The 24,444-nt window shown below is 39.0% G+C and overlaps 1 protein-coding gene across 1 annotated transcript; it reads left to right on the forward strand.

Moving 5' to 3' along the window:
* Positions 1–6,279: 6,279 nt before the first annotated feature.
* LOC137617414 (uncharacterized) lies at positions 6,280–7,316 on the forward strand. Its single transcript, XM_068347444.1, has 2 exons — positions 6,280–6,865; positions 7,258–7,316. The coding sequence occupies exons 1-2, from the start codon at positions 6,280–6,282 to the stop codon at positions 7,314–7,316; spliced, it is 645 nt and encodes a 214-aa protein (XP_068203545.1).
* Positions 7,317–24,444: the final 17,128 nt, after the last annotated feature.

Here is a 24,444-nt window from a genome sequence, read left to right on the forward strand (position 1 = left end):
AATTACCAAAGATATATCAGGTGGCTTGACCGAATAGAACGGGTTTTTTTCATTCGTATGGGGTAACAAGGTTGCCTTCTTTTGAAGGATTTTGCTTTGGCTTTGGGGTGGACCGTAGTCCCGACCGACTGCCCTACTTGACCCTGGTATCGTATGTTTGTGCGTTGTACCAGCAATCATCGCCCTTCCTCCCAGTAATCATTTACAGTATCCGAAAACACTTTGACAACTATAATTGTTTTTATTTAGTTTGGGAATCGGAGATGCCGGTAACCAAACAGTATTAACGTTTCAGAAAACTTGCATAACACGCTAATGAAACTAGAGATATATGTCAGTTAAAAGAAGTATGTTTTTTTTTAAATGAAAAGATATCAATAAATTACGTAGGTAACTATATGAATAAGCCCATACTCTCTCTCTCTCTCTCTCTCTCTCTCTCTCTCTCTCTCTCTCTCTCTCTCTCTCTCTCTCTCTCTCTCTCTCTCTCTCTCTCTCTCTCTCTCTCTCTCTCTCTCTCTCACTTTGCCTTATTTTTGACCATTTCTTGATATGAGTAAATCATATTTTTTGATACATTGATCATCGTAACACTATTGAATACCATTTAACCAATTTGATATAACTAATTAATTACTTGCCTTATTTCCCTTGTCAAAAGACGCCCTTTCTCCTGAAAAAAGGACCCTCAAAATCACCCTGTGTCCTATAACACGTAAGAAAAAGTTGTATGGGGAGTTTGACAGCCCTCTAACACCCAACTAATGACATACAAGCACACACTCACCAGACATTGAAATTTAAAACTTACAATTATCATTCATATGTGATAAATCAATTTATTCTAATATTGCATTTTGTTTAATGATGTAAAGTACAAAGTTATTTGTTGGTTCTGGTAATCAGCTGATGACTTGCCAACTCCCTTCAAGCAAACATGCAGACGACACTATGATATATTTGTTGTTGTTTGTTGAGTGCAGTGTTTCCATCTGAAAGAAAAAATGATTCGAACTAGAGTCACACATATAGTAGCAAAAGTATTTCACTTAAAGGAATTTCTAGATTTTTTAACAATAATAAATTTGTGGTGAAATTTTGTAGGTTATATGAGGAATTTGGGAAATATTCCCGGAATTTTATTTTTTTACGAAAATTTAATCAAGAAAATCTGGCAACTCTGCTTTCATGTAAACAACACATGACACACCAAACGTTAAATGTGTACAGGGGTAGTTGTGGAGGCTGGTTTAATGGTTTCTTATATGAATATGTAATAAAATTGTTTTAACCGGCGTGCAGCTAAATATAATCAACTTTAACATTTCATAAAATTTCAAAATATGAAAATTCCACTGTGCTAGAGTCACTGATTAGTAATTGCAGAAATCCTTAACTTTTTTTTCAACACTTGTAGCGTTTTATGACATGGGGAATACGGTACTTCCAAATTCTGATTTTCATTTCAAATCTGATATCCAATACAATCTCGCCGTTGAAAAGGAACCATCAATTGTAGAGGAAAAGAATATCAACTTTAACATGTTATTTCACATATGCTGTGGCATTTCATGAGGAAGATTGCAATGGAACACTCGAGGAAGATTTTCAATTAATTGACAATTGGATTATGGTATGAGAAGTATAAACAGAGCATAGATGCCTTGCTGTGCATTAAATCAAAACAAAACTATGCATTGAAATCAGAAACTGGAATTGATTCTACCGAATGCCATTATTCAAGTTTATCCAAGACTGTGTGGCAATCTGGAAATATATTAATTTTAATAGTTTATATAGGACATATCTGTTTTGACGCTGTTACTGTTTTTAGAATGATATATTGTTGATTTATTCTCATCATTTATTCATTTCCTTATTTCTTTTCCTCACTGGGCTATTTTTCCCGGCAGCAGCCCTTGGGCTTATAGCATCTTGCCTTTTCAACTAGGGTTGTAGCTCGGCTAGTAATAATAATAATAATAATAATAATAATAAATGCATTAGTCCAGAATGTACCTGAATGGAAGCTACTTGGCAAAAAAGGACGTGGTAGACCAAGAGAAACTTGGCTGATGATAATGCAAGGGAGGTTGGACATGAGAATTGGGTTGAGCTCAAAGAGATGGCACATGAAAGAGACATAGGGCATGAATTCTTTATCATCCTATTAATCCCGTGAGTGGTAGAGGATTAAGTATGTAAGTAAGTAATACTATCAAATATATTTTTAAGATTTACACCACGGTAGTAGTTTTCTGAAAGATGACCTTGAGAGATAGAGTTATCCACAATGTCAGATTTACATATGGGACATATCTCCACCTCAACCTGCTCTAGATATTAAGTATAATGGGGTTAAGCATTATTGGATATAAGAAAATCTCGATTAATATTTGTGTAAACGTTATTACATTTTTTGTAATTTAGTTGTAAAGAATAAAATAAAAAATGATTGTAATACCAATTTTCAACATATGAGGTATTAAGAATTGCAATGCTAATGGAAAAAATCCTTTTGCTGTTTCGCAATAACACATCAACATAAGATCTAATCCTTTGACCTTATTGACCCCTTTACTCCCTTTTTAGACTCAAGCAATTACCTTACATTTCTATCCCAAATGAGGACCAATTGTATTCCTTCATCCTATCAACGAAGAATTGTAATAAACACGATAAGACAGTCAACATCTGATCCTTCTCTAATCACCAACGATTGAACCCAAAGGGTTTTCATTTGAAAGGGAGGTTCCATATTATTAAGCAGGATCTTATTCGCTCTTCATCACATGAAAATTCTTGAGAATGGCATAGTTGGTAGTTAATTATCTATTGACAATAATTATTACATTTTTATACAGTTGCATATATAGATTTCATATTGTATTTATTACATTCAGTAAATTAAGTAAAAGGAAAAGGTCCTAAATTAGCTAATGATTATCCACTGTGATATTTTAATTGTTCATTGGACTTAATGAACTCTAAATAATGTAGACCTACCATAGGATAAAACAAAAACTGTATTATAACAAAAGAAAAAAAGTTCTTTACAAGGCTTGCAGTTATTCAGTTATACCGAATACGTTGAGTTACGCCGAAAATCTATTTGCATAGTTCAAGTTCGTCATTACGGTTAGTACAATCATCAAAGGAATAACAGCCAATCCCTGTAAAATATTTTCTATCATGCAAGAGCGAAGGAGAGTGTAAGATGACGTGGATCTCATCCTGCACAGATCCTCAAGGGCAAAGGCGTTCCTCACGGGATATTCTTGACCATTGTTCAGTCTCAACTTTGAGGTGATGAGAACTCCGTCTTCATCGCGTATAAGCAATAGGGTGATGCTCTTGAATAAAAAGTGTGCTCTTCTTGTACAATGCTGGAGACTACATTGGATGTACGTTGAGCTGTTTGTAAGTCATCCATCGATTTGATTCAAAGTTGTTGTTCATGTGGCTTTTTAGTATTTGTTTTTCGCCTAATATTAGATTCTCTTGAATTCTTTGTAACTGGTCAGTGTAAAAGCCCCTCAGAGATAGTACTTCTATGGACTCATCTATGAAAAGTAGTTCCTATCATAATATGGTCGAAGATAAAGTGTTTTTTTTTCTGAAAAGGTCTGTTGTTTTTTTGTTTTTTTTCTTGATAAATACTGTTACACTTGGTTCTCTGGATTCTGACACTTATGAGATCATACCAAAGTATACAGGTAAGCATTACTAGCAGTATTCAAGTTGAATGACATCCAAGTTTCAGCACCAGAAAATACTACACTATTTAATCCTGCAGACCACTAAAAGGAACATCATTATTTTTAGTTAAACAATGACTGCAACTTCCACAGGCTCTTTGCATGCTTCTTAATATGCTCTTTAACCTATTTGTATGTGGGAAGATTCATGATGTCATTGCCTAAATAAATATATTTGTCACAACATTCTACCTTTTATTAGGTTAAAAACGAGAGAGTTAGGGTGATTAACCTTTACACACACCAGCTTAGTCTTTTTGTTGTTAATCTTCATGTCATATTCTATACAATAATTCAACACGTTTTGAAATAACCAACCGATACCTAATTCTGTGGTGCTGACCATGCTCCTTGACCATACGAATCATTGGGTTGGCGTAAGAGGTGAAAAGGAAGTAAGAACTGGGACTACATAGTCTGACTCCTGCCTCCGCCTTTATTGTACTATTGTCAATAATACTAGATGTTACCTCCAAGTAATTTCAAATGGCTCTTACCATGTTTGACCAAGATGGTATTCGTTGGAATAGTCCTATAAACGTCTCCTGTTTATTTTCTGGTAAGCCTTCGTAAAATCTACAAAAAATACATACAATGGAGTTTATGTTTTTCTAGCAATATCTATTAAGAGGCATACAGTTAGAATTATCTACTCACCACCCCTCTTCTTCTTCGTCACAGGTTGTCTTTGTCATATATAAAACATTGTTTTAGTCTGATATTGAGGACATGATCATAAAGATTTGCCAATGCTGCCATAACTCTTATCGCATGGTAGTTGCCAGGATCCCTATTATCCCCTCCTTTGAAAATACTAATGTATTCGGCAGTTGTCCATGAAAAGGGATATGCAGCGAAGAAGACAGAAGTCAGAATAAATACTATTAATATAATCTAATCTACATTGAACAGTTTTAAACCTCCGGGAGGGATACCATCAGGACAAGGGGCTTTATTGGACTTGATTTTCCAACTGGCTTCCCTCAATTCTCTTTTCCATAATAGTATCATTGAAGAGTAGAATGTAGACTTGATTAGGTTCAACCTTCTGAAGAGGGACTTCTGTTTCACTATGATCTGCACTTCAGAGTTTTGGAAAATTATTCACTAGTTTACAATTATTTGGGGCTGTGGAGGATTAATTTTTTTCTTTATCTATTTTTTGTATGCCATATCCTGAGAGAGAGAGAGAGAGAGAGAGAGAGAGAGAGAGAGAGAGAGAGAGAGAGAGAGAGAGGTAGTTAGTGTACCGATTGTTTGTTGTGAGAAAGACTGTTGGTATAAATTAGGTTGTTTGTTTACTTTTAGCTAGGTTAGGAGAAGGGTAAATGTTTCAGAGCGAATGCTTTTTTTGATTGACTGCGACTTGAAGCAGTTGTGTGATTTGAATGCTGGATTATATTTCGTATTATTTTACCAGCGTGGAAGTGTTGATTTATTTTCTGAGTAAGTACAGTTTAGGTTATATTTGCTTGTCGTGATTTTGAACGATAGGAACAGTTTATTATTTATCTTTGATTATAGTGCGATAGTTTAGTTAGGCAGGAGGGTTCGTAAGCGTTTTTTTTTTCTTTTTCTTTTTTTTTCATTGCAGGCCGTAATTCCTCCTTGGAGAGACTTACTTCCTTTGGAGAGATTAAATTGATTTTGAATGATGATCTTTAGTTGCTGACCTGGCCTGTAATCGATTATATTTAGACTGCTCTTTTGGATTGACCGACTGTAGATGACCTGGATTGCGTTTAAGAACCGGATTTGATTGTGCTTTTGTATTTTGATGATGGTGATGATGATGATGATGATGATAAGGATGATAACTACCAACCCAATCAACGAGGCAGTTGTGGCAAATTGCCACATATTTTAATCTGTTAATCACAGAGTTGTGATAATGGTAGTTTGCCGTAAAAGACAGATGGCTTTGTGTTGAGGAGAGTGTTGGTGTCGCAATATTTATAAACACACATATTTTTGGTGTTGGTGTGCGGTTTAGTTTTAAGTTTTGTTAGGGTTCTAATTTGGTTTATTTGAATGGTTTTAAAGTTATTTTAATGTTTTTTTATTTTTTTAGTTTGTAAGAAATATAGTATTAAGGTTATGTAGTGTTTCTATGTCATTCTTGTCTAAGAGTCCAGTTTATGATAACGTAAGGGGAAAGTTTGCGCAGAGGAGACATTTGTCAGTTAGTGTGATCAAGGGTGTGAGGGTTGTTTTTGCAACATCCTGCCACATAATTTTAGCGCCCGAGCATGGACTGCCGAGGTGGGATTGATAACTGGACTCTTAAACGAATGACTGATACTGTCATGAAATTAGATTTAAGACTGTAGAAAACGGAAGATCAGAACAAGGTATTAAGGGAGGAATTGCAGTTGGTTAAAGAACGGGAGCAGAAGTTGATAGTTGAGAAAGAGAGGTTGCTAGGAAAAAGGGGTTAAGGTGTGAGAAGGAGGAGATGTATAGGAAACTGAGGGAAATTCTGGGAACTCTAGAGAGAGTGGAAGAGGGTGTTGAGATAAGGATGCGTGGGAATGAGGAACGAGTGGAAGCTATGATGGAGCAAGTAATGAGAATGATGAAAACTTTCATGGGTGAAGGCGCAATCGGAGGAGTGGCCTCTGCTACAGGTAAAGGGATGCTGGTGGAAGAAAAGGTTAAGGCAAGTGATAATGGTAAAGGAAGTGATAGTGATAGTAATAGTGGTAGTGAAGTTAAAGGGACTAGGCATAGTAAGGATGAACAGAAATGTGATAGGAACAATGAGAAGAAAGGTAAAAATAATATGAAGCGGGAAAAGAAGAAAGGTCAGGATGAGAGCGAGGATGATCATGAATGGGTGAAAATGGTGAGTAAGAAAAGGGCTAGGAAGAATATAATCAAGGATAGTAGTAAGAGTGTGGAATTAGATTTCTTATATTCTAGCAAGGAAGTAGGAAACAAGAAGGAAGTTAGCAGTGATGAATGCAGTGAGAATGAACGTGATGTATGTAAGACTGTGTTTATGAGAGAGGTACTTCAGTGCGAAAGGTTCAATGATCATAGTAGTAGGGATGTATATGAATTTTTCAAGGAGTATGAGAGGTATTGTCAGGATAAGTATGGTGATAGTAAGAGAGTTTGGGCTAGGGAGTTAGGAGAATATTTGACTGGGTATTTGTTGACGATGTATGGTGCGATAATGAGTGTAGGTGACGTTGATTCGGAAAGTGTGAAAAAGAGAATAATTGACCAAGTAAAACGTATAAAAGGGAGTGTTATGTATAAGCGTAAGAATGATTTTGATGAGGCACGGATGAATGCAGGAGAAGCTATATCAATTTATGTATGTAGGCTGGAAACGTTAGCTAGGAAGAAGTATGGGGATGAAGGCATAAATGAGAATAAGGAGTTAATGAGGAAGTGTTTGGCGACCATACCTGAGAATGTGAGTAAATTTATCAATTTGAAATGAAGAAGATAAGGTGGACGAAAGAAAGATTGACATAGGATGATATTTCAGAGATAGCTGAGGATTACGAATTAGATAGATGTATGCCCCCTGTGGCCGCGGGGGCATAAAACAATTAGAATAGCGCCAACGTTATCCCTGCGTGTCGTAAGAGGCGACTAAAAGGGACGGGACGAGGGGGCTGGGAACCCCCTCTCCTGTAAAAGTATCCTGTGAGACAGCAACAAAGAGATGGAGCTGGGGGGAGAGTGACTGCTCCCCGCACTCTAGTTTTGGGGTGTTTGAATGTGCGTGGATGTAGTACGATAGAGAGTAAAAGATGTGAGATTGGAAGTATGTTTAGAAGTAGAAGGATGGATGTATTGGCCTTGTGTGAGACAAAGATGAAAGGAAAGGGTGAAGTGATGTTTGGTGAAATGTCTGGTAGAGTGTCTGGGATTGAAAGGGGAAGAGCGAGAGAGGGTGTGGCTTTATTGTTGAGTGAATGGATGACAGGTAAAGTAGTGGAAAGGAAGGAGATATCATCTAGGTTAATGTGGGTAAGGGTTAGGTTGGGTAGGGAATGTTGGGCGTTTGTCAGTGCGTATGGGCCAGGTAGTGAGAAAAGTGAAGAAGAGCGGAATGAGTTCTGGAGTGAATTAACTAGATGTGTAAAAGGACTGGGTAGAAGGAATTATGTAGTTGTTATGGGTGACTTAAATGCTAGAGTGGGTGCTGGAGAGGTAGAAGGTGTCATTGGGAAATATGGCGTACCAGGTGAAAATGAGAGTGGTGAGAGACTGGTAGATATGTGTGTTGAACAAGAGATGGTAATAAGTGCTAGCTTTTTTAAAAAGAAAGATAAAAATAAGTATACATGGGTAAGAGTGGCAAATGGAAGAGTAGTAGATAGGGCATTAATGGATTATGTGTTGATAACTAAAAGAATGTTTGGAAGATTGAAAGACGTGCACGTGTTTAGGGGTATGGCTAACGGTATGTCTGATCATTTTTTGGTGGAAGGAAAATTGGTTGTAGCAAAAGAGTGGGGGAATAGAGTAGGTGGATGTAAAAGGGAGCTAGTGAGGGTTGAAGAGCTAATAAAACCGGGGGTAAAAAGTAAATATCAGGAAAGGTTGAAAATGGCATATGACGAGGTGAGAGTGAGAGAAACTGGTAATTTAGAGGAGGAGTGGAAGTTAGCAAAAGAAAATTTTGTTGGGATTGCAAGTGATGTATGTGGCAAGAAGGTTGTTGGAGGCAGCATGAGGAAGGGCAGTGAATGGTGGAATGAAGGAGTGAAGGTAAAAGTGGAAGAGAAAAAGGGGGCTTTTGAAGAATGGCTGCAGAGTAATAGTATAGAGAAGTATGAAAAATATAGAGAGAAAAAGGTGGAAGTAAAGCGCAAGGTACGTGAGGCAAAGAGGGCAGCTGACCTGAGGTGGGGTCAGGGACTGGGTCAGTCATATGAAGAGAATAAGAAGAAGTTTTGGAAAGAAGTGAAGAGAGTAAGGAAGGCCGGCGCAAGAATTGAAGAGACAGTGAAAGATGGAAATGGAAGGTTGTTAAAAGGAGAGGAGGTAAGGAAAAGGTGGGCGGAATATTTTGAAAGTTTGCTGAATGTTGAGGATGATAGGGAGGCAGATATAATTGCGGTTCCAGGTGTTGAGGTGCCAGTGATGGGAGATGAGAATGAGAGAGAGATTACAATAGAGGAAGTGAGGAGAGCACTAGATGAAACGAGAGTAGGAAAAGCATCGGGTATGGATGGTGTGAAAGCTGAGATGTTGAAGGAAAGGGGTGTGACTGTACTTGAAGGGTTGGTGAGATTGTTTAATGTGTGTTTTGTGTTGTCAATGGTACCAGTAGATTGGGTCTGTGCATGTATTGTACCACTATATAAGGGTAAGGGAGATGTGCATGAGTGTTGTAATTCAAGAGGTATTAGTTTGTTGAGTGTAGTTGGAAAAGTGTATGGTAGAATACTGATTAATAGGATTAAGGATAAAACAGAGAATGCAATCTTGGAAGTACAGGGTGGTTTTAGAAGAGGTAGGGGTTGGATGAATCAGATTTTTACAGTTAGGCAGATATGCGAGAAATATTTAGCAAAAGGTAAGGAGGTATATGTTGCGTTTATGGATCTGGAGAAAGCATATGATAGAGTTGATAGGGAAGCAATGTGGAATGTGATGAGGTTATATGGAGTTGGTGGAAGGTTGTTGCAAGCAGTGAAAAGTTTCTACACAGGTAGTAAAGCATGTGTTAGAATAGGAAATGAGGTGAGCGATTGGTTTCCGGTGAGAGTGGGGCTGAGACAGGGATGTGTGATGTCGCCGTGGTTGTTTAACTTGTATGTTGATGGAGTGGTGAGAGAGGTGAATGCTAGAGTGCTTGGACGAGGATTAAAACTGGTAGGCGAGAATGATCATGAATGGGAGGTAAATCAGTTGTTGTTTGCGGATGATACTGTACTGGTAGCAGACACAGAAGATAAGCTTGACCGACTAGTGACAGAATTTGGAAGGGTGTGTGAGAGAAGGAAGTTGAGAGTTAATGTGGGTAAGAGTAAGGTTATGAGATGTACGAGAAGGGAAGGTGGTGCAAGGTTGAATGTCATGTTGAATGGAGAGTTACTTGAGGAGGTGGATCAGTTTAAGTACTTGGGGTGTGTTGTTGCAGCAAATGGTGGAGTGGAAGCAGATGTACGTCAGAGAGTGAATGAAGGTTGCAAAGTGTTGGGGGCAGTTAAGGGAGTAGTAAAAAATAGAGGGTTGGGCATGAATGTAAAGAGAGTTCTATATGAGAAAGTGATTGTACCAACTGTGATGTATGGATCGGAGTTGTGGGGAATGAAAGTGATGGAGAGACAGAAATTGAATGTGTTTGAGATGAAGTGTCTGAGGAGTATGGCTGGTGTATCTCGAGTAGATAGGGTTAGGAACGAAGTGGTGAGGGTGAGAACGGGTGTAAGAAATGAGTTAGCGGCTAGAGTGGATATGAATGTGTTGAGGTGGTTTGGCCATGTTGAGAGAATGGAAAATGGCTGTCTGCTAAAGAAGGTGATGAATGCAAGAGTTGATGGGAGAAGTACAAGAGGAAGGCCAAGGTTTGGGTGGATGGATGGTGTGAAGAAAGCTCTGGGTGATAGGAGGATAGATGTGAGAGAGGCAAGAGAGCGTGCTAGAAATAGGAATGAATGGCGAGCGATTGTGACGCAGTTCCGGTAGGCCCTGCTGCTTCCTCCGGTGCCTTAGATGACCGTGGAGGTAGCAGCAGTAGGGGACTCAGCAGTATGAAGCTTCATCTGTGGTGGAAATGTGGGAGGTTGGGCTGTGGCACCCTAGCAGTACCAGCTGAACTCGGCTGAGTCCCTGGTTAGGCTGGAGGAACGTAGAGAGTAGAGGTCCCCTTTTTGTTTTGTTTCTTGTTGTTGTCGGCTACCCCCCAAAATTGGGGGAAGTGCCTTTGGTATATGTATGTATGGAAGAAAGTAAATCTGTGAGTGTAAGAAGTGGAATGGAGGAAAGTGTGCTAGAATTTTTTAGTTTTAGAGATGCTATTATGAGAGAACCGATGAGGGTAGCTGATAGTGTAGTAGATAGGAGTGTTAGGGCGAGTAATGTGGGAATACCTGTAAGGATAAATGAAGGGTTTAGGCAAGGGAATCAGTTTTGGAGGGATAGGAGTGCTAGTGTGCAGCGAGGTAGGTCAGGTAGTTGTGTCCGGGAAGAGAAGTGCTATAAGTGTGAGAGAGTAGGGCATAAAAAGAATGAGTGTAGAAGGGCGTTAGGAGTATGTTTCGGGTGTGGAGAGACAGGGCATCGTATTGATGTGTGTAAGAAAGAGAAAGGGGTTAAATGTTATCGGTGTGGTATGACTGGGCACATTGCGAGTGGATGTCGGAGTAATCGTACAAATGTGATTTGCGGCAATTCTGGTAAGGATGGTCATTATGCTAGAATGTGCAAGGAGCCGCAGGGTAAGTGTACTGAATGTGGTGCAGATGGGCATGTAGCTAGGGTATGTAAGAAGAAGTGATTAAGTCAACCAGGATGTTCGGGAACTAGAGTGTTAGAGGGTTCAATTGGGTGAGTCCTCGAGTGTGTGCGGAGTGAATGTGATGCATGTTCGTGAAGGTTTACTGCATGAAGACGTGATGGGCGAAAGAGCTTATGACTGCATGAGTGCAAAAGTAAATCTTAATGGAATAGAGCTAGTTGGTTTGATTGATATCTGTTGTGGTGTTAACTTAATGTTTAGGAATGCGTACGATAAGGTAAGGGATGTTTGCGAATTTAGGGAGTGTAAAGGTGAAGTGAGAGGTATCGGTGATTTAATTATGTCTGTGCAAGGAAAGTTATTAAAAATGTTATAATTGGGGAGGCTGATGATGGAAGATGATGATTTTTATGTGGTTGATGGAGTAAATGACAAATATGATGTGTTGTTATGTAATAACTTCTTGAATAAATGTAGTATGATTGTACATCCTAGTGTAAATATGATAGAGATGAAAGTTAAGTGTAAATTTTGTGGGGAATTTTATTTGAATGAAGATGGTAGTGTATGTACGAAGGTATGGAAAGGTTTGCCGTTAATAGCGGAAGAAGGTGTTGAATTGTCAAGAGAGGCGAGTGAGGTGGTCAGTGTAAAAGTTGCATGGCCGAATAGTCTGGGAATTGCCAATATTGACAATTGTGAATATGTAGTGGAAGGTTCAGAAGCAAGTAATTCAGTGAAAACAAGTGTGCATGTGTATGATGGTATTTTGAATTTGCAGGAGCCGAAGATGTATGTGAGCTTGTTGCCGACTGTAAGGAGGAAGAGAATACAGGGTATACGTGAGGGTGATTGCAAGGGATGTATGTATACGTTGGTCAATGTAGAGGATGAAAGGTATGTTAAATTGAGACATGTTATGACACGTAAGATAAAGCAGGATGACGATTGGGACTGTGAATGTAGATGGGAATATAAGTGAGGGAGAAAGGGAACAATTGTATAGGATGCTATGGGATAGACGGAGAGTTTTGAGTCATGGCTACGAGGATTGTGGGGGGTCAAAGCTGACTGAATTTAAGATAGGTTTTAGTAATGATACCCCCATATATCAGCATCCCCGACATTTTTCTCCGCCTATTGCCAGAGAAATAGAAGAGCAGTGCCAGGAGTTAGAGCAAATGGGTGTAATAGAAAGAAGTGAGAGTGCCTGGAATACCCCTATTGTACCTGTAAGAAAGCCGGATGGAAGTTTACGTATGTGTATTGATTATAGGAAGGTGAATGAAGTAACTTTTAAAGAACATTTACAGATGAATGTAGTGTCTGACTGTGTGTATAAGATACATGGTATGAAAGTTTTTACAAAGTTAGATTTAGTTAGGGGCTATTACCAGATGCCTCTGGCAGAGGGGAACAGGCCCATTACGGCATTTTCGAGTAGTAACTGTCACTATCAGTTTAGAAGATAAAGTTTTGGCCTTGCTAATGCCCCTGCTGCCTTCCAGAGGGCGATGAATGTTGTTTTGGCTGGGTTTGATCGACAGAAGGTGACTGTTTTTATAGATGATATTTTGATTGTGAGTGAGTCTGATGAGGAACATATGCAGTTACTTGAAACAGTATTAGAACAGTTGATAGAAGTTGGTGTGAAAGTTAAGCTTAAAAAGTGTACATGGTTGGCCGGGGAGGTGGAATTTCTTGGGCATGTGGTGAGTGAATTGGGTATAAGGAAGAGTGATAAGTTTGTGAGTAAGGTGAGAGAATTCCCCTGTCCCCGTATGGTGCGTGAGTTGAGAGGTTTTCTTGGGTTGATTAAATTTGATCGGAAGTTTTTCAGAGATTGTTCGGGAATAGGGAAGCCTTTGAATGAGTGGACAGGTAAGAGAAATAGTATGAGACTGAAATGGGATGAGCGTATGATTGAAGCATTTGAAAAGTTGAAAGAAGAGGCTGCGAGAGACGTCACTTTGGACTTTCCCGAATATAGTGAGCATGCGAGTATGCTAGAGTTATATACGGATGCTACTGGGATTAGTATGGGTGGTTGCTTGGTTCAAATGGAAAGAATAAATGGAAATGAACAGTTGAGAGTGATAGCATATGTAAGTAAAGCATTTAATGAGGCTGAGCGAAAGTATTCAACGATTGAAAGGGGATTGGCTACGATAAGGTTTTGCGTGAAAGAGTTGAAGGTATTTTTGTATAGTGTGAAATTTATAGTGAGTACTGACCATCTGCCCCTAGTGTACATGATTAGGAAATAGTCTTTGAATGCTAGAGTTGTGAGGACAATAGAGTATTTAAATGAATTTGACTTTAAGCTAGAATATGTACTTGGGAGTAAGAACGTGATAGCAGATGCGATGTCAAGAATGATGGTAAGATAGAAGATAGTAGCAAGAATGATAGTAATTTTTAAAGGTTGCCGGAAGATTTAGTAGTGGTACAAAGTTTTGAAGGGGATGACATGGTGTATAAATGCATTTTGTTTGGGCTGAATAAGTTTAAATTGAAGGGTTTGAATAGGGATATACCTGCTAGTGTAGATGAGCTTAGAATAAGTGTTAGGAATGAAGTAATGAAAGAAATGGCATATAAGGAGGAGGATAGTGTGCTTGAGGGTGAATTGTTATCAAAATTATCGTTGGTAGTAAGTATGTTTGAATGGTGTCACTATTTATTTGTACTTTGGGTAGAATCGTCCGATGCAATACAGGGCAAGTAAGGAGACTGAAAGGGAGTATATATTGAGGTTACAATGTAATGAAAGATGTTGCAAGTGGTTGAGTGAGAAGGAGGATTGCCCAAGTGACTTGAATCCGAGTGGTATGAGCATGGAAGATAGCGAAGATAAACATGGGTGTGACAAGGATGACCCTATTGATAAGAGAGTAAACATTTGTATGCATGGTGTAAAAGGAAGCATGATGACGTATGTGGGTATAAATGGAAATGAATACTGTAGTTTCATTGATACAGGTGCGCAAGTGTCATTAGTGAATATGTCTGTTATCAAGGAAATAGAGCGGTACAAGTGGGAGGTGAAAAAGCAATGTACAACTGTGAGAATTCATGGGATAGGTAAAGGGAGTTTGCTAGTTTGGGAAGAAGTGTGTTTGAAAGTAAAACTAGGAAGTATGGAGGTGGATCATAATTTCATTGTAATGGGAGAGAATGAGATGCCTAGTTGTTTTTTTATAGGAATTGACTTTTTAAGATTACATGATTTATCAGTTGATAATGGTAGTGGTTTGCTTCTGAAGAATGGATGTGAAGTAATTGGGATAGAAGATAATAGTGTATTTATGGCGAATTTTGTTGGCATGGTGGATATTACGAGGAGTGAGGATGATCTATTAACTAAAGAGGTGGAAGAACTGCAAGATGAATGTGTGGAAATTAAAAGGTTACTTGAATGTATGTTGAATAGTATTGAGGTAGAAGAATGGCGGTCTAATTTATAGGTGTTTAAGAAAGTAAGTAAGAGACCTATTGTGTGTAAGAATATTGTTTATTTTCTACATAAAGGAGTGGATGAAGATATATATGTTCCTCTGTTTCCGATGCATGCAGCTGTAAGTATGTGTATGTTAGTGCATGACAGATATGGGCATATGGGTAAGAATAAATTGTGGGAATGCATATGTGAGAGATTGTTTACACCTGGGTTGAGTCAGATATGTAAGGATGTAGCGACTACGTGTGAAGATTGCCAGAAAGGGAAGTATCAGAGAGTGCATGCTAATCCACCTGTTTTGAGATTACATATAAAAGAACCATTTGAGATGTTTGTCATTGATTGTATTTCGTTGCCTGTGACTGCGAGGGGACACGTGGGAATGATTATTATGGTAGTTCACATGAGTAAGTTTATGTATGCATTACCTATAAAGAATAAAAGTAGTGAGACTGTTGCAAGAATGGTTGGTCAAGTAATGTTGCCGATGTGTGTGTGTAAGCCTGCCAGAATGTTAAGTGATGATGGCCCTGGGACTGAGCAGATGTTAAGAGAATGGGGTATTGAACGTGTGTATTCGACTCCATATATGTCAAGTGCGAATTGGTTGGCTGAGAGGACTGTAAAGACATTAACTGAAATTTTGCGAATGATGAGTACATGTGATAATGATTGGGATTTGTATGTTGGTAGAGCATTGTGGGCTTATAATGCAACAGTGCATAAGAGTATAGGTATGTCTCCATGTAAGTTTGTGTTAAATTTTGAAAAGATAGTAAGACCAAGGTTGGGTGTGTCGGAGGATGATAGAGATGTGTGGAGGAAAGCAAATGAGAGGTTTGAAAGCTTCAAAGTTGGTGCGAGAGTGATGAAAGAAGAAATTGAAAAGGGTAGAATTGTGGCGGGATGTTGCAAAACAACCCCCACACCCTTGAATCATTCTAACTGACAATTGTCTCAACAACACAAACTTTCCCCTGACGTTATCTAAAACCAGACTCTTAGACAAAAGGACAAAATAAACAAAAACATGACCTTAAAACTATATTTCCTTACAAACTAAAATGCTCATCATAAACCAAAAATCACACTTATCACTAATCATACACGTAACACAAAATAGACATTGATCATACCACTATTCAAATAAACCCTCAAAATAAATAAAGCTTAAAACTAAACACTAACAAAACAAACTTAAATTTACCACAACCCAAACATCAAAACACAGAAACATATATATATTTTATGGACACCAACACAGTCGTCCACACACTGCCACTGTCTTTTTACGGCAAACTACCAATATCACGGTTTTGTGCTTAACAGTCCACTGGGTGGCAATTTTCCACAGCTACTTTACTGATTGGGGTGGTTTTTATCATCATCATCATCATTATCATCATCATCCTCATCAACAACTGCAATCGGAATTTAATTCGGTCCGGGTCATCAACAATTATCGAAATCTCAGCAGCCTTATCAAGTTCCTTATACAAGCCAAGTCATCAACAATCGAGTAAATATTCAATGGAGCTCTCTCCAAAGGAGGAATCACGGCCTGCCAAAATAAAAAAGAAAAACACTTATGAACACTCCTAACTAACCGAACTATCGCACTATAATCAAAGATAAATAATAAATTGTTCCTATCACTCACAAACACGACAAGCAAAGATAAACAAAACTGTACTTACTTTTTAAATCAATCAACACTTCCACGCTGGTCAGAAAAATATAAATATAATCCAGCTCTCACACAACTGCCTTAAGCTGCAGTCAAATAAAAAAAGCATTCGCTCCGAAACATTCACCACTGTCGTAACCTAACTAAAAAATGTAAACAAACAACCTCATTTGTACCAACAGTCTTTCTCACCACAAACAATCATTCTCTAACTACCACTTGCTCTTCGGCGCGCACCGCGGACACCCAAACACACAAACACACATACAAACACACAAACACACACACTCGCGCGATCTAGCAAACTAAAGCAAATGAATTTCTCTCTCTCTCTCTTTCTCTCTCTCTCTCTCTCTGGATTTGGCAAAAGAAAAAATTTAAATAAAACAAAAATAAATCCTCCACTGAATGAATGTAAATAAGGTGCATGATAAATTTGAAGGCCCATATGAGGTGTTAGAAGTCGGATCGAGTGGATTAAGTTATGTTTTGGGTAAGTTGTGTGTGGATGGTAGTGTGGGAAGAGTTAGGGCACACCACAACCAGTTGTGTAAAAGGAAGGATGTACCTGAGTATATCCAAGAGAATGGGATGAGTGAATGCTTGAAAAGGAACAAGTGTGAACCTAGTAGGTATGAGGAATTAGGTCCAGAAGGTAAACAGTTGGTGTTAGTAGAATATATGAAAAGGATGAATACGAGAGCTTTAAGTAAGGATGGAAGAAGGGGAAATTTTATAAGTAAAAGTGAGAATAGAAATAAGTATGACAAGAGTGTAAATGTGCAAGTGTGTATGGAAGATAAATGTGTTAATACAGATGAATCATGGCTGAGTATGAATGATACCTATAGTGTGTGTGGCTTTTCCTTAGATGATGTAAAAGAAAGGATGACGAATGCGAGAATTAGAGATAGGAGAATGATAATTAGCATGCATGAATCTTTTGCTTAAGTTGAGAATGTTTTTGATGAAATGGATGAACTGTTTACAGAAATGCATGTAATTTTAGGGCCAGATGTGAACGAGGTAGATATGATTGTACATGATATATTAGATGATAGGGATTTAGATAGGATTAGTGTTAATGTAGCGAATGATTGTGATAAGGAAGAAGTGAATGAGAGAGTGTATGGAGGCCCAGTTACTCGGAGTAGAGGTCCCGTACCCCACTGCGACTGGGTAATTATAAAAATAATGTAAATGTTGTGTGAGAAGGATTTGGCAAAGTAAGGGGGGAGGAAGGTGGAGGATTAATTTTTGTTTTATTTTTATTTGTTTTTAGTTTGCCAAATCCTAAGAGAGAGAGAGAGAGAGAGAGAGAGAGAGAGAGAGAGAGAGAGAGAGAGAGAGAGAGAGAGAGAGAGAGGTAGTTAGTGTATCGATTGTTTGTTGTGAGAAAGATTGTTGGTATAAATGAGGTTGTTTGTTTAGTTTTAGCTAGGTCAGGTGAATGGTAAATGTTTCGGAGCGAATGCTCATTTTGATTGACTGCGACTTGAAGCAGTCGTGTGATTTGAATGCTGGATTATATTTCTTATTCTTTCACCAGCGTGGAAGTGTTGATTTATTTTCTGAGTAAGTACAGTTTTGGTTATATTTGCTTGTCGTGATTGTGAATGATAAGAACAGTTTATTATTTATCTTTGATTATAATGCGATAGTTTAGTTCGAAAGCATTTTTCTTTTTTTTTTCACATCAGGCCATAATTCCTCCTTAGAGAGACTTACTTCCGTTGATTTTGAATGATGATCTTTAGTTGCTGACCTGGCCTGTAATCGATTATACTTAGACTGCTCTTTTGGATTGACCTGACTTTGGAGGACCTGGATTGCGTTCAAGAACCGGGTTTGATTGTGCTTTTGTATTTTGATGATGATGATGATGATTATTTTTAGGATGATAACTACCAACCCAATGAGCGAGGTAGTTGTGGCAAATTACCACACTGTTTAATCTGTTAATCACAGACCTATGATAGTGGTAGTTTGCCATAAAAGACAGTCAGCTTTGTGTTGAGGAGAGTATTGGTGTCGCAATATTTATAAACACACATATTTTTGGTGTTGGTGTGCGGTATAGTTTCAACTCTTTTTAGGATTTTATTTTGGTTTATTTGAATGGTGTTACGGTTATTTGAATGGTTTTTTTATTGGTTTAGTTTGTATGAAATATAGTATTAAGGTTATGTTGTTTTTCTAAGTCCTGTTTGTCTAAGAGTCCAGTTTATGATAACGTAAGGGGAAAGTTTGTGTAGAGGAGACATTTGTCAGTTAGTGCGATCAAAGATTTGTGGGTTGTTTTTGCAACATCCCCCCAGAGGGCAGTAATAGTTTTTTTTTTTTTTTTTTTTTGTCAAAAGTACTCTTCCAATTTATTGATGTCCAAATAACTCTAGCATCCTTCTGCTTAAATAATCATTTCCATCCGTTGTAATGAATTACATTAGACACTGTAACTAATGGTCTCTTCTTTTAATGAAACCTCATATAAAACTTTTACCTTTAAACATACATTATATATAGTGCAATTTCCATTATAATTGACTGACATAGGATCAGGTAAAATTTGAAGAATGGAATTACACGTTATTAAGTAGGAGAATTTTCTCTATACTGTACCGCATCTGTTTGACACACACGCTCGTACTCTAATAGTATTTTCTTTTTTCTTGTATATCTCGCTCAACACCTCGCTTTCAACAGAACCAGTTTAAGCTTGTCTTTTCTTGAAATGATATGTTTAAATTTACATGACCTTCTTCCACTGAAACTCTAGTATATTAGGTCGCTGTTCGTTGAAATAAAGTTAGTTGCATTCACCTAGCCTCTCAGTTACAACCTAACTGCAACTCACACATTGGTGACAAGTGGAATGTCTGCTCCTGCCTGCCCCATCACTACTATGCCCAAATGTTTGAAGATGCCACCCACCAAGCCTGCCTCTTTGGCACACACCGCCACAATGAAACTACCGCCCTTTACCAGCAGAGAAGCGTTCACCTAGTTTCAGCATGCTGAAGTCCAGTTTTGTGTCAAAGGCACGACTCAGTCAAGAACCAAAGCAGATTATGTTCTCATGATGATCCATGAGGACACTTTCCTGGAAATTTTCGATTTACTTTGTGAGCAAGGGGACACTCCAATAGCGTAAAATGCCCTCAAAAAATACCTCCTGGATCAGTGCTCGCCATCGCCAACCACCCGCATAGCGAAACTTTTTCAACTCTCTCAATGATTGTTAGGGCACCAAAAGGAGTCACTCCCCCTTAGGGAAAGGACCAGTATCACTTGCCTACAACTTGCCATAGACACCTCTCCTCGTTAGTTGAACCTACTTTGTGCGCTCTAGGTATGACGCTTACCTGAACCTATATGCGCTGCCATACCCAATATCGATATTTTCCCCATGAAAGACCTGATGACCCAAGTATATGCTCTTATGAACAGCCACTTCACTACCTTCAAGATCTCCATCAACACTTCCACTCCTGATGAAGAGGATAACTATTCAACATCGGTAAAAGCTGACATGAATGCTCTAGGGCACAGATGGCCACTCCGTGATGTGCCGGAGCGGCAACAAAACCGGCCGCCACCCACCACTCGCTCTCACCCCAACCAACAGCTTCTATAGCCACTTAATGATGTCCATCGGCTGCAGTTATGCTATTACCACTCCAGATTTGGGGCTGTTGGGAAGATATGTTCGAATGGTGGTCAGTGGCCAAAACACGTGTAAGTAGGCCATCGCTTGTGGCGGTGGCCTCCCCTGTCACTAATTTTTTTCTTTTTCCATGATGTGGGACTTTTGGTAGACAGGGGTGCCTGCCTTTCTCATATGCCAAGACCACTCGCCAGTACATGACGTAGTCTGTCAAATCTATCAACATCCGCTTAGTAACTGCCAACAGATATGCTATCCCCACCCATGGTTACGAAAACCTCACAATATTGTTTGAAAGCATCAAATATAACTGGAAGTTTGTAGTTGCTGACATCACATTGCCAATCCTCAGTGCGTATTCTCTCTGATATTACCATCTCCTGATTGATGTCGCCCACTGACAGCTAGTCAACGCAGACTCTTACTCACCCACACCTCTTCAACCCACCCACTCCGACCTCGCTATCCACATCGCAGATGCCTACGCACACCTCCTCACGTTATAGACGGATGTCTTCCGTCCAAAACTTTGCCAAATGCTCAAAGTCCCTGCCGAACATGGTAGTTTTCACTATATCAAGATGATGGGGCCTCAAGTCTTTGCTAGATTCAGAGGTCTGGCAGCTGCCAAACAAATGTTCCCTGAAATGGGAAAAATTGGCCTTTTCCAAAAGGCTTCCAGCTAATGGTTGTCACCCTTACACATCGTCCAGAAGAAAGTTGGCTTTTTGTGACCATGTGGCGATTAAAGGTGTTTGAACATGCCGACAGAAGCAGATCACTACAGCCTCCCTAATACTTTGTCCACCGGTCAACACTGATTTCTCTCTGCCATGGCTGAATACAATTACCCCCTTCAACACATTCTTGGCAAAATTCTGCTGATGCCCTTGTAAAGAATACATTGGCCACCATTTATCGGGGATTAGATTATAACACCTTGGCAAGAGCCCAATGCAAAGATCCAGATTACCAAGCATGTAAGACATCCTGCACTTCTCTCTATTTGGAAGACGTCCTTCTCGACGACTCCAACGCCACTGTCCTCTATGACGTCAGTGCTGGTAGACCTAGACCGTGGATACCTACTCCCATGCGCCAACAGGTGTTTGATTTCATTCATGTTCATTCACATAACTCACGCAATCTACTGCACAGCTATTGAAGACGAAGTTCATTTTGTACGGCTTTACTAGGCATGCTTAAGGTAGGTTCTACGCCAGTATTTCATGCCAAACTTCAAAAGTTCATCGACACCCAGATTTAGGAGTGGGCACCTTTCCTCAACCTCAACATCGCTTTGCCCACATTCACATCGACTTAGTCATGCCTCTACCCACATCACAACGACATTGTTAGCTTATTACTGTCATCGACCGCTCCTGAAACCATTCCCATGGAAACCGCAACATCCGCCTCATGTACATCTGCCTTACTCTCATGGTTAATAGCAAGATTTGGTATTCCTGAGCATATTAATTTCGACAGGTGGACTACCACTTTCACCTCTCAATTGTGGACACTATTAGTGTATCTCTTGGAAATTACTCTAAATCAAAAAACCACCTACAACCCTACTGCTAAGGGAATGCAATCCCTAGGGCCAGGGGAATGGCGGTGTATATTAGGACCGAGTACCCTGCTTCTCATAAGTCCTGCTATCAATGTGGATGTCATGAGATTCAGGTAATAAAAGTTTGTGGCAGGCATAACAACTTTTATTTGTGTTCGATCTACCGGAATCCAGACATGGATGATTCTATCTTCGATTGTCTTCTTACCATTATGGCTAAGATACAAGAAGATGATAGAAAGGCTTCTTTTGTCTTTGTTGCTGATTTTAATGCTCACCATAGGGAGTGGTTAAGTTCTATCTCTCCTACCGATCGCCATGGCTTAAGAGCTTTAGACTGCCTCTGAATCAGGCTGTGAGCAAATCATAAATGAAGCTACTTACAGGTCTGGTAATTGCTTGGACCTCGTATACACTGACTCCCCTGGCGTTATAACTAGTAAGGTTGGTACTCCAGTCGGGACATCTGATCATTCCTTGATTTCATTATTAGTGAAGACTGAGCAGCCTGTCCCTGATATATCATATTCTTCTAAAATTTATATGAAATCCCAAGCAGACTGGAATGGGATTTTACATGATCTTTTGTGCTTGAATTGGTCACAATTATATAATAGTGTAGATCCTGTTGTCCCTTTGAATGAGAATCTAGTCAACATAATTGATAGGCGTATCCCTTCTCGTGTGCTAAGGTACCAAGTGAAGGACAAATCGTGGTTCAATGATGATTGTAGACGTGCTTTTTTGGAGAAGCAGGAGGCCTATCAACTTTGGAAGGGTAACAGATCAGATTTGACATGGAACAACTATACTCAGCTTCGAGCTTTTGCTCAGAGAGTTTATGCCTCAACTGAAAAGGAGTACAATTTAACCATAAAAGAAACCCTTTCTGGTACAACTCAGGAACATAAATGGTGGTCTACCCTTAAATCTGCACTCTTTGGTGTCGATGCAACAGTTCCTCCTTTACTTAAACCAGATGGCTCAGTCACTCACTGTCCAAAGGAAAAGGCAACCCTTTTGGCTGATGTTTTTGACAGTAAACAGAGTAATGAAAAACGTGAACTTCCTCATTCCTGTTTTCCTGAGGCTAAACTAACTAGTTTAGCTTTTCGATCTCGTGAGATTAAAGCTCTGTTGGTGGACCTTGATGCTTATGGAGGTGTAGACCCAAATGGTATTTTTCCTTTGTTTTTTATAAAGACAGCAGATTTCTTAGCTCCAAAGTTATCTGTTATTTTGCGCAAGTTAGCAAGAAGAGGAGCTTTTAGCACTTGTTGGAGAATTGGTAATGTTACTCCTCTATGTAAATGTGTTCGTGGTAGCTCAAGTCCCAGTGATTACCGCCCAATTTCCATAACTCCCATATTATCTAAAGTTTTTGAACGACTTCTGGCAAAACCTCTTAATAGGTTTGCTGAAGGTAATCATCTACTCCCTAGTTTGCAATTTGGTTTGCGTAAAGGCCTTGGAGCATATGATGCCCTTCTTACAATCTCCAATGCTGTACAGAAATCCCTTGATTGTGGTCGGGAAGTTCGTATGATTGACCTTGATTTTAGTGCTGTCTTTGTCCATGTTAATCATGAGGCCCTTGTTTTCAAACTGAAACAGTTGGGAGTGGGTGGGTCGTTTCTTAGCATTATTATTGATTTTTTAAGTAATAGATCTCAAAGAGTTGTTGTTGATGGGCACCATAGTGATTATAGGAATGTGATATCCGGTGTTCCACAGGGTAGTGTTCTTGGCCCATTACTTTTCATACTATATACACATGACATGTGGTTTGGCCTAGAAAACAAGCTTGTTGCTTATGCAGATGATGCTACTCTCTTTGCATCAATTCCATCCCCTGAATGTAGATCTAGGGTTGGTGAATACCTTAATAGAGATTTAGCTAGAATTAGTGCTTGGTGCAAATTATGGGGTATGAAGTTGAATCCTAACAAACCTCAAAGTATGATTGTAAGTAGGTCAAGAACGGTGGCTCCTCAACATCTGGATCTCAGTATTGATAAGGTTTCTTTAAATATGTATGACTCTTTCAAAATTTTAGGTGTGATTCTCGACAGTAAATTTACTTTTGAGAAACATATAAGGTCTGTCTTCTTCAGTTGCACAAAAAATAGGATTATTGAGAAAGTCTTTCAAGATTTTCGGTGATCAATCTATTCTGAAGAAGTGTTTTAATTCTTTCATTCTACCTTGTTTTGAGTATTGTTCTCCTGTCTGGTGTTCAGCTGCTGATTCTCATCTTAATTTGTTGGACAGAAACTTACGGTCTATTAAATTTCTTATTCCTGATCTAGACATTAATCTCTGGCACCGTCGTTCAATTAGTTCATTATGCATGTTGCATAAGATTTTTCATAACTCTGACCATCCTTTACATTCAGATCTCCCAGGACAATTCTATCCTGTTCGTAATACTAGGCAGGCAGTTAATTCTAATAGCCAGGCCTTCTCCATCACGAGGCTCAATACTACGCAGTACTCTAGAAGTTTTATTCCAGCTGTGACCAAGTTGTGGAATGATCTTCCTAATCGGGTGGTTGAATCAGTAGAACTTCAAAAGTTCAAAGTTGGAGCAAATGCTTTTTTGTTGACCAGGCGGACATGAGTCTTTTTTATAGTTTATTTATGACATATTTGTTTTTGTTGTTGTTAATGGTTTATATATGACATGTCTGTTTTGACGTTGTTACTTATTTTAGAATGATTTATTGTCAATTTGTTCTCTTCATTTATTTATTTCCTTATTTCCTTTCCTCACTGGGCTATTTTTCCCTCTTGGAGCCCCAGGGCTTATAGCATCTTGCTTTTCCAACTAGGGTTGTAGCTTGGATAGTAATAATGTTAATAATAATAATAAT

The sequence above is a fragment of the Palaemon carinicauda genome, chromosome 23 (assembly GCF_036898095.1).
Source record: "Palaemon carinicauda isolate YSFRI2023 chromosome 23, ASM3689809v2, whole genome shotgun sequence".
Classification (NCBI taxonomy): domain Eukaryota; kingdom Metazoa; phylum Arthropoda; class Malacostraca; order Decapoda; family Palaemonidae; genus Palaemon; species Palaemon carinicauda.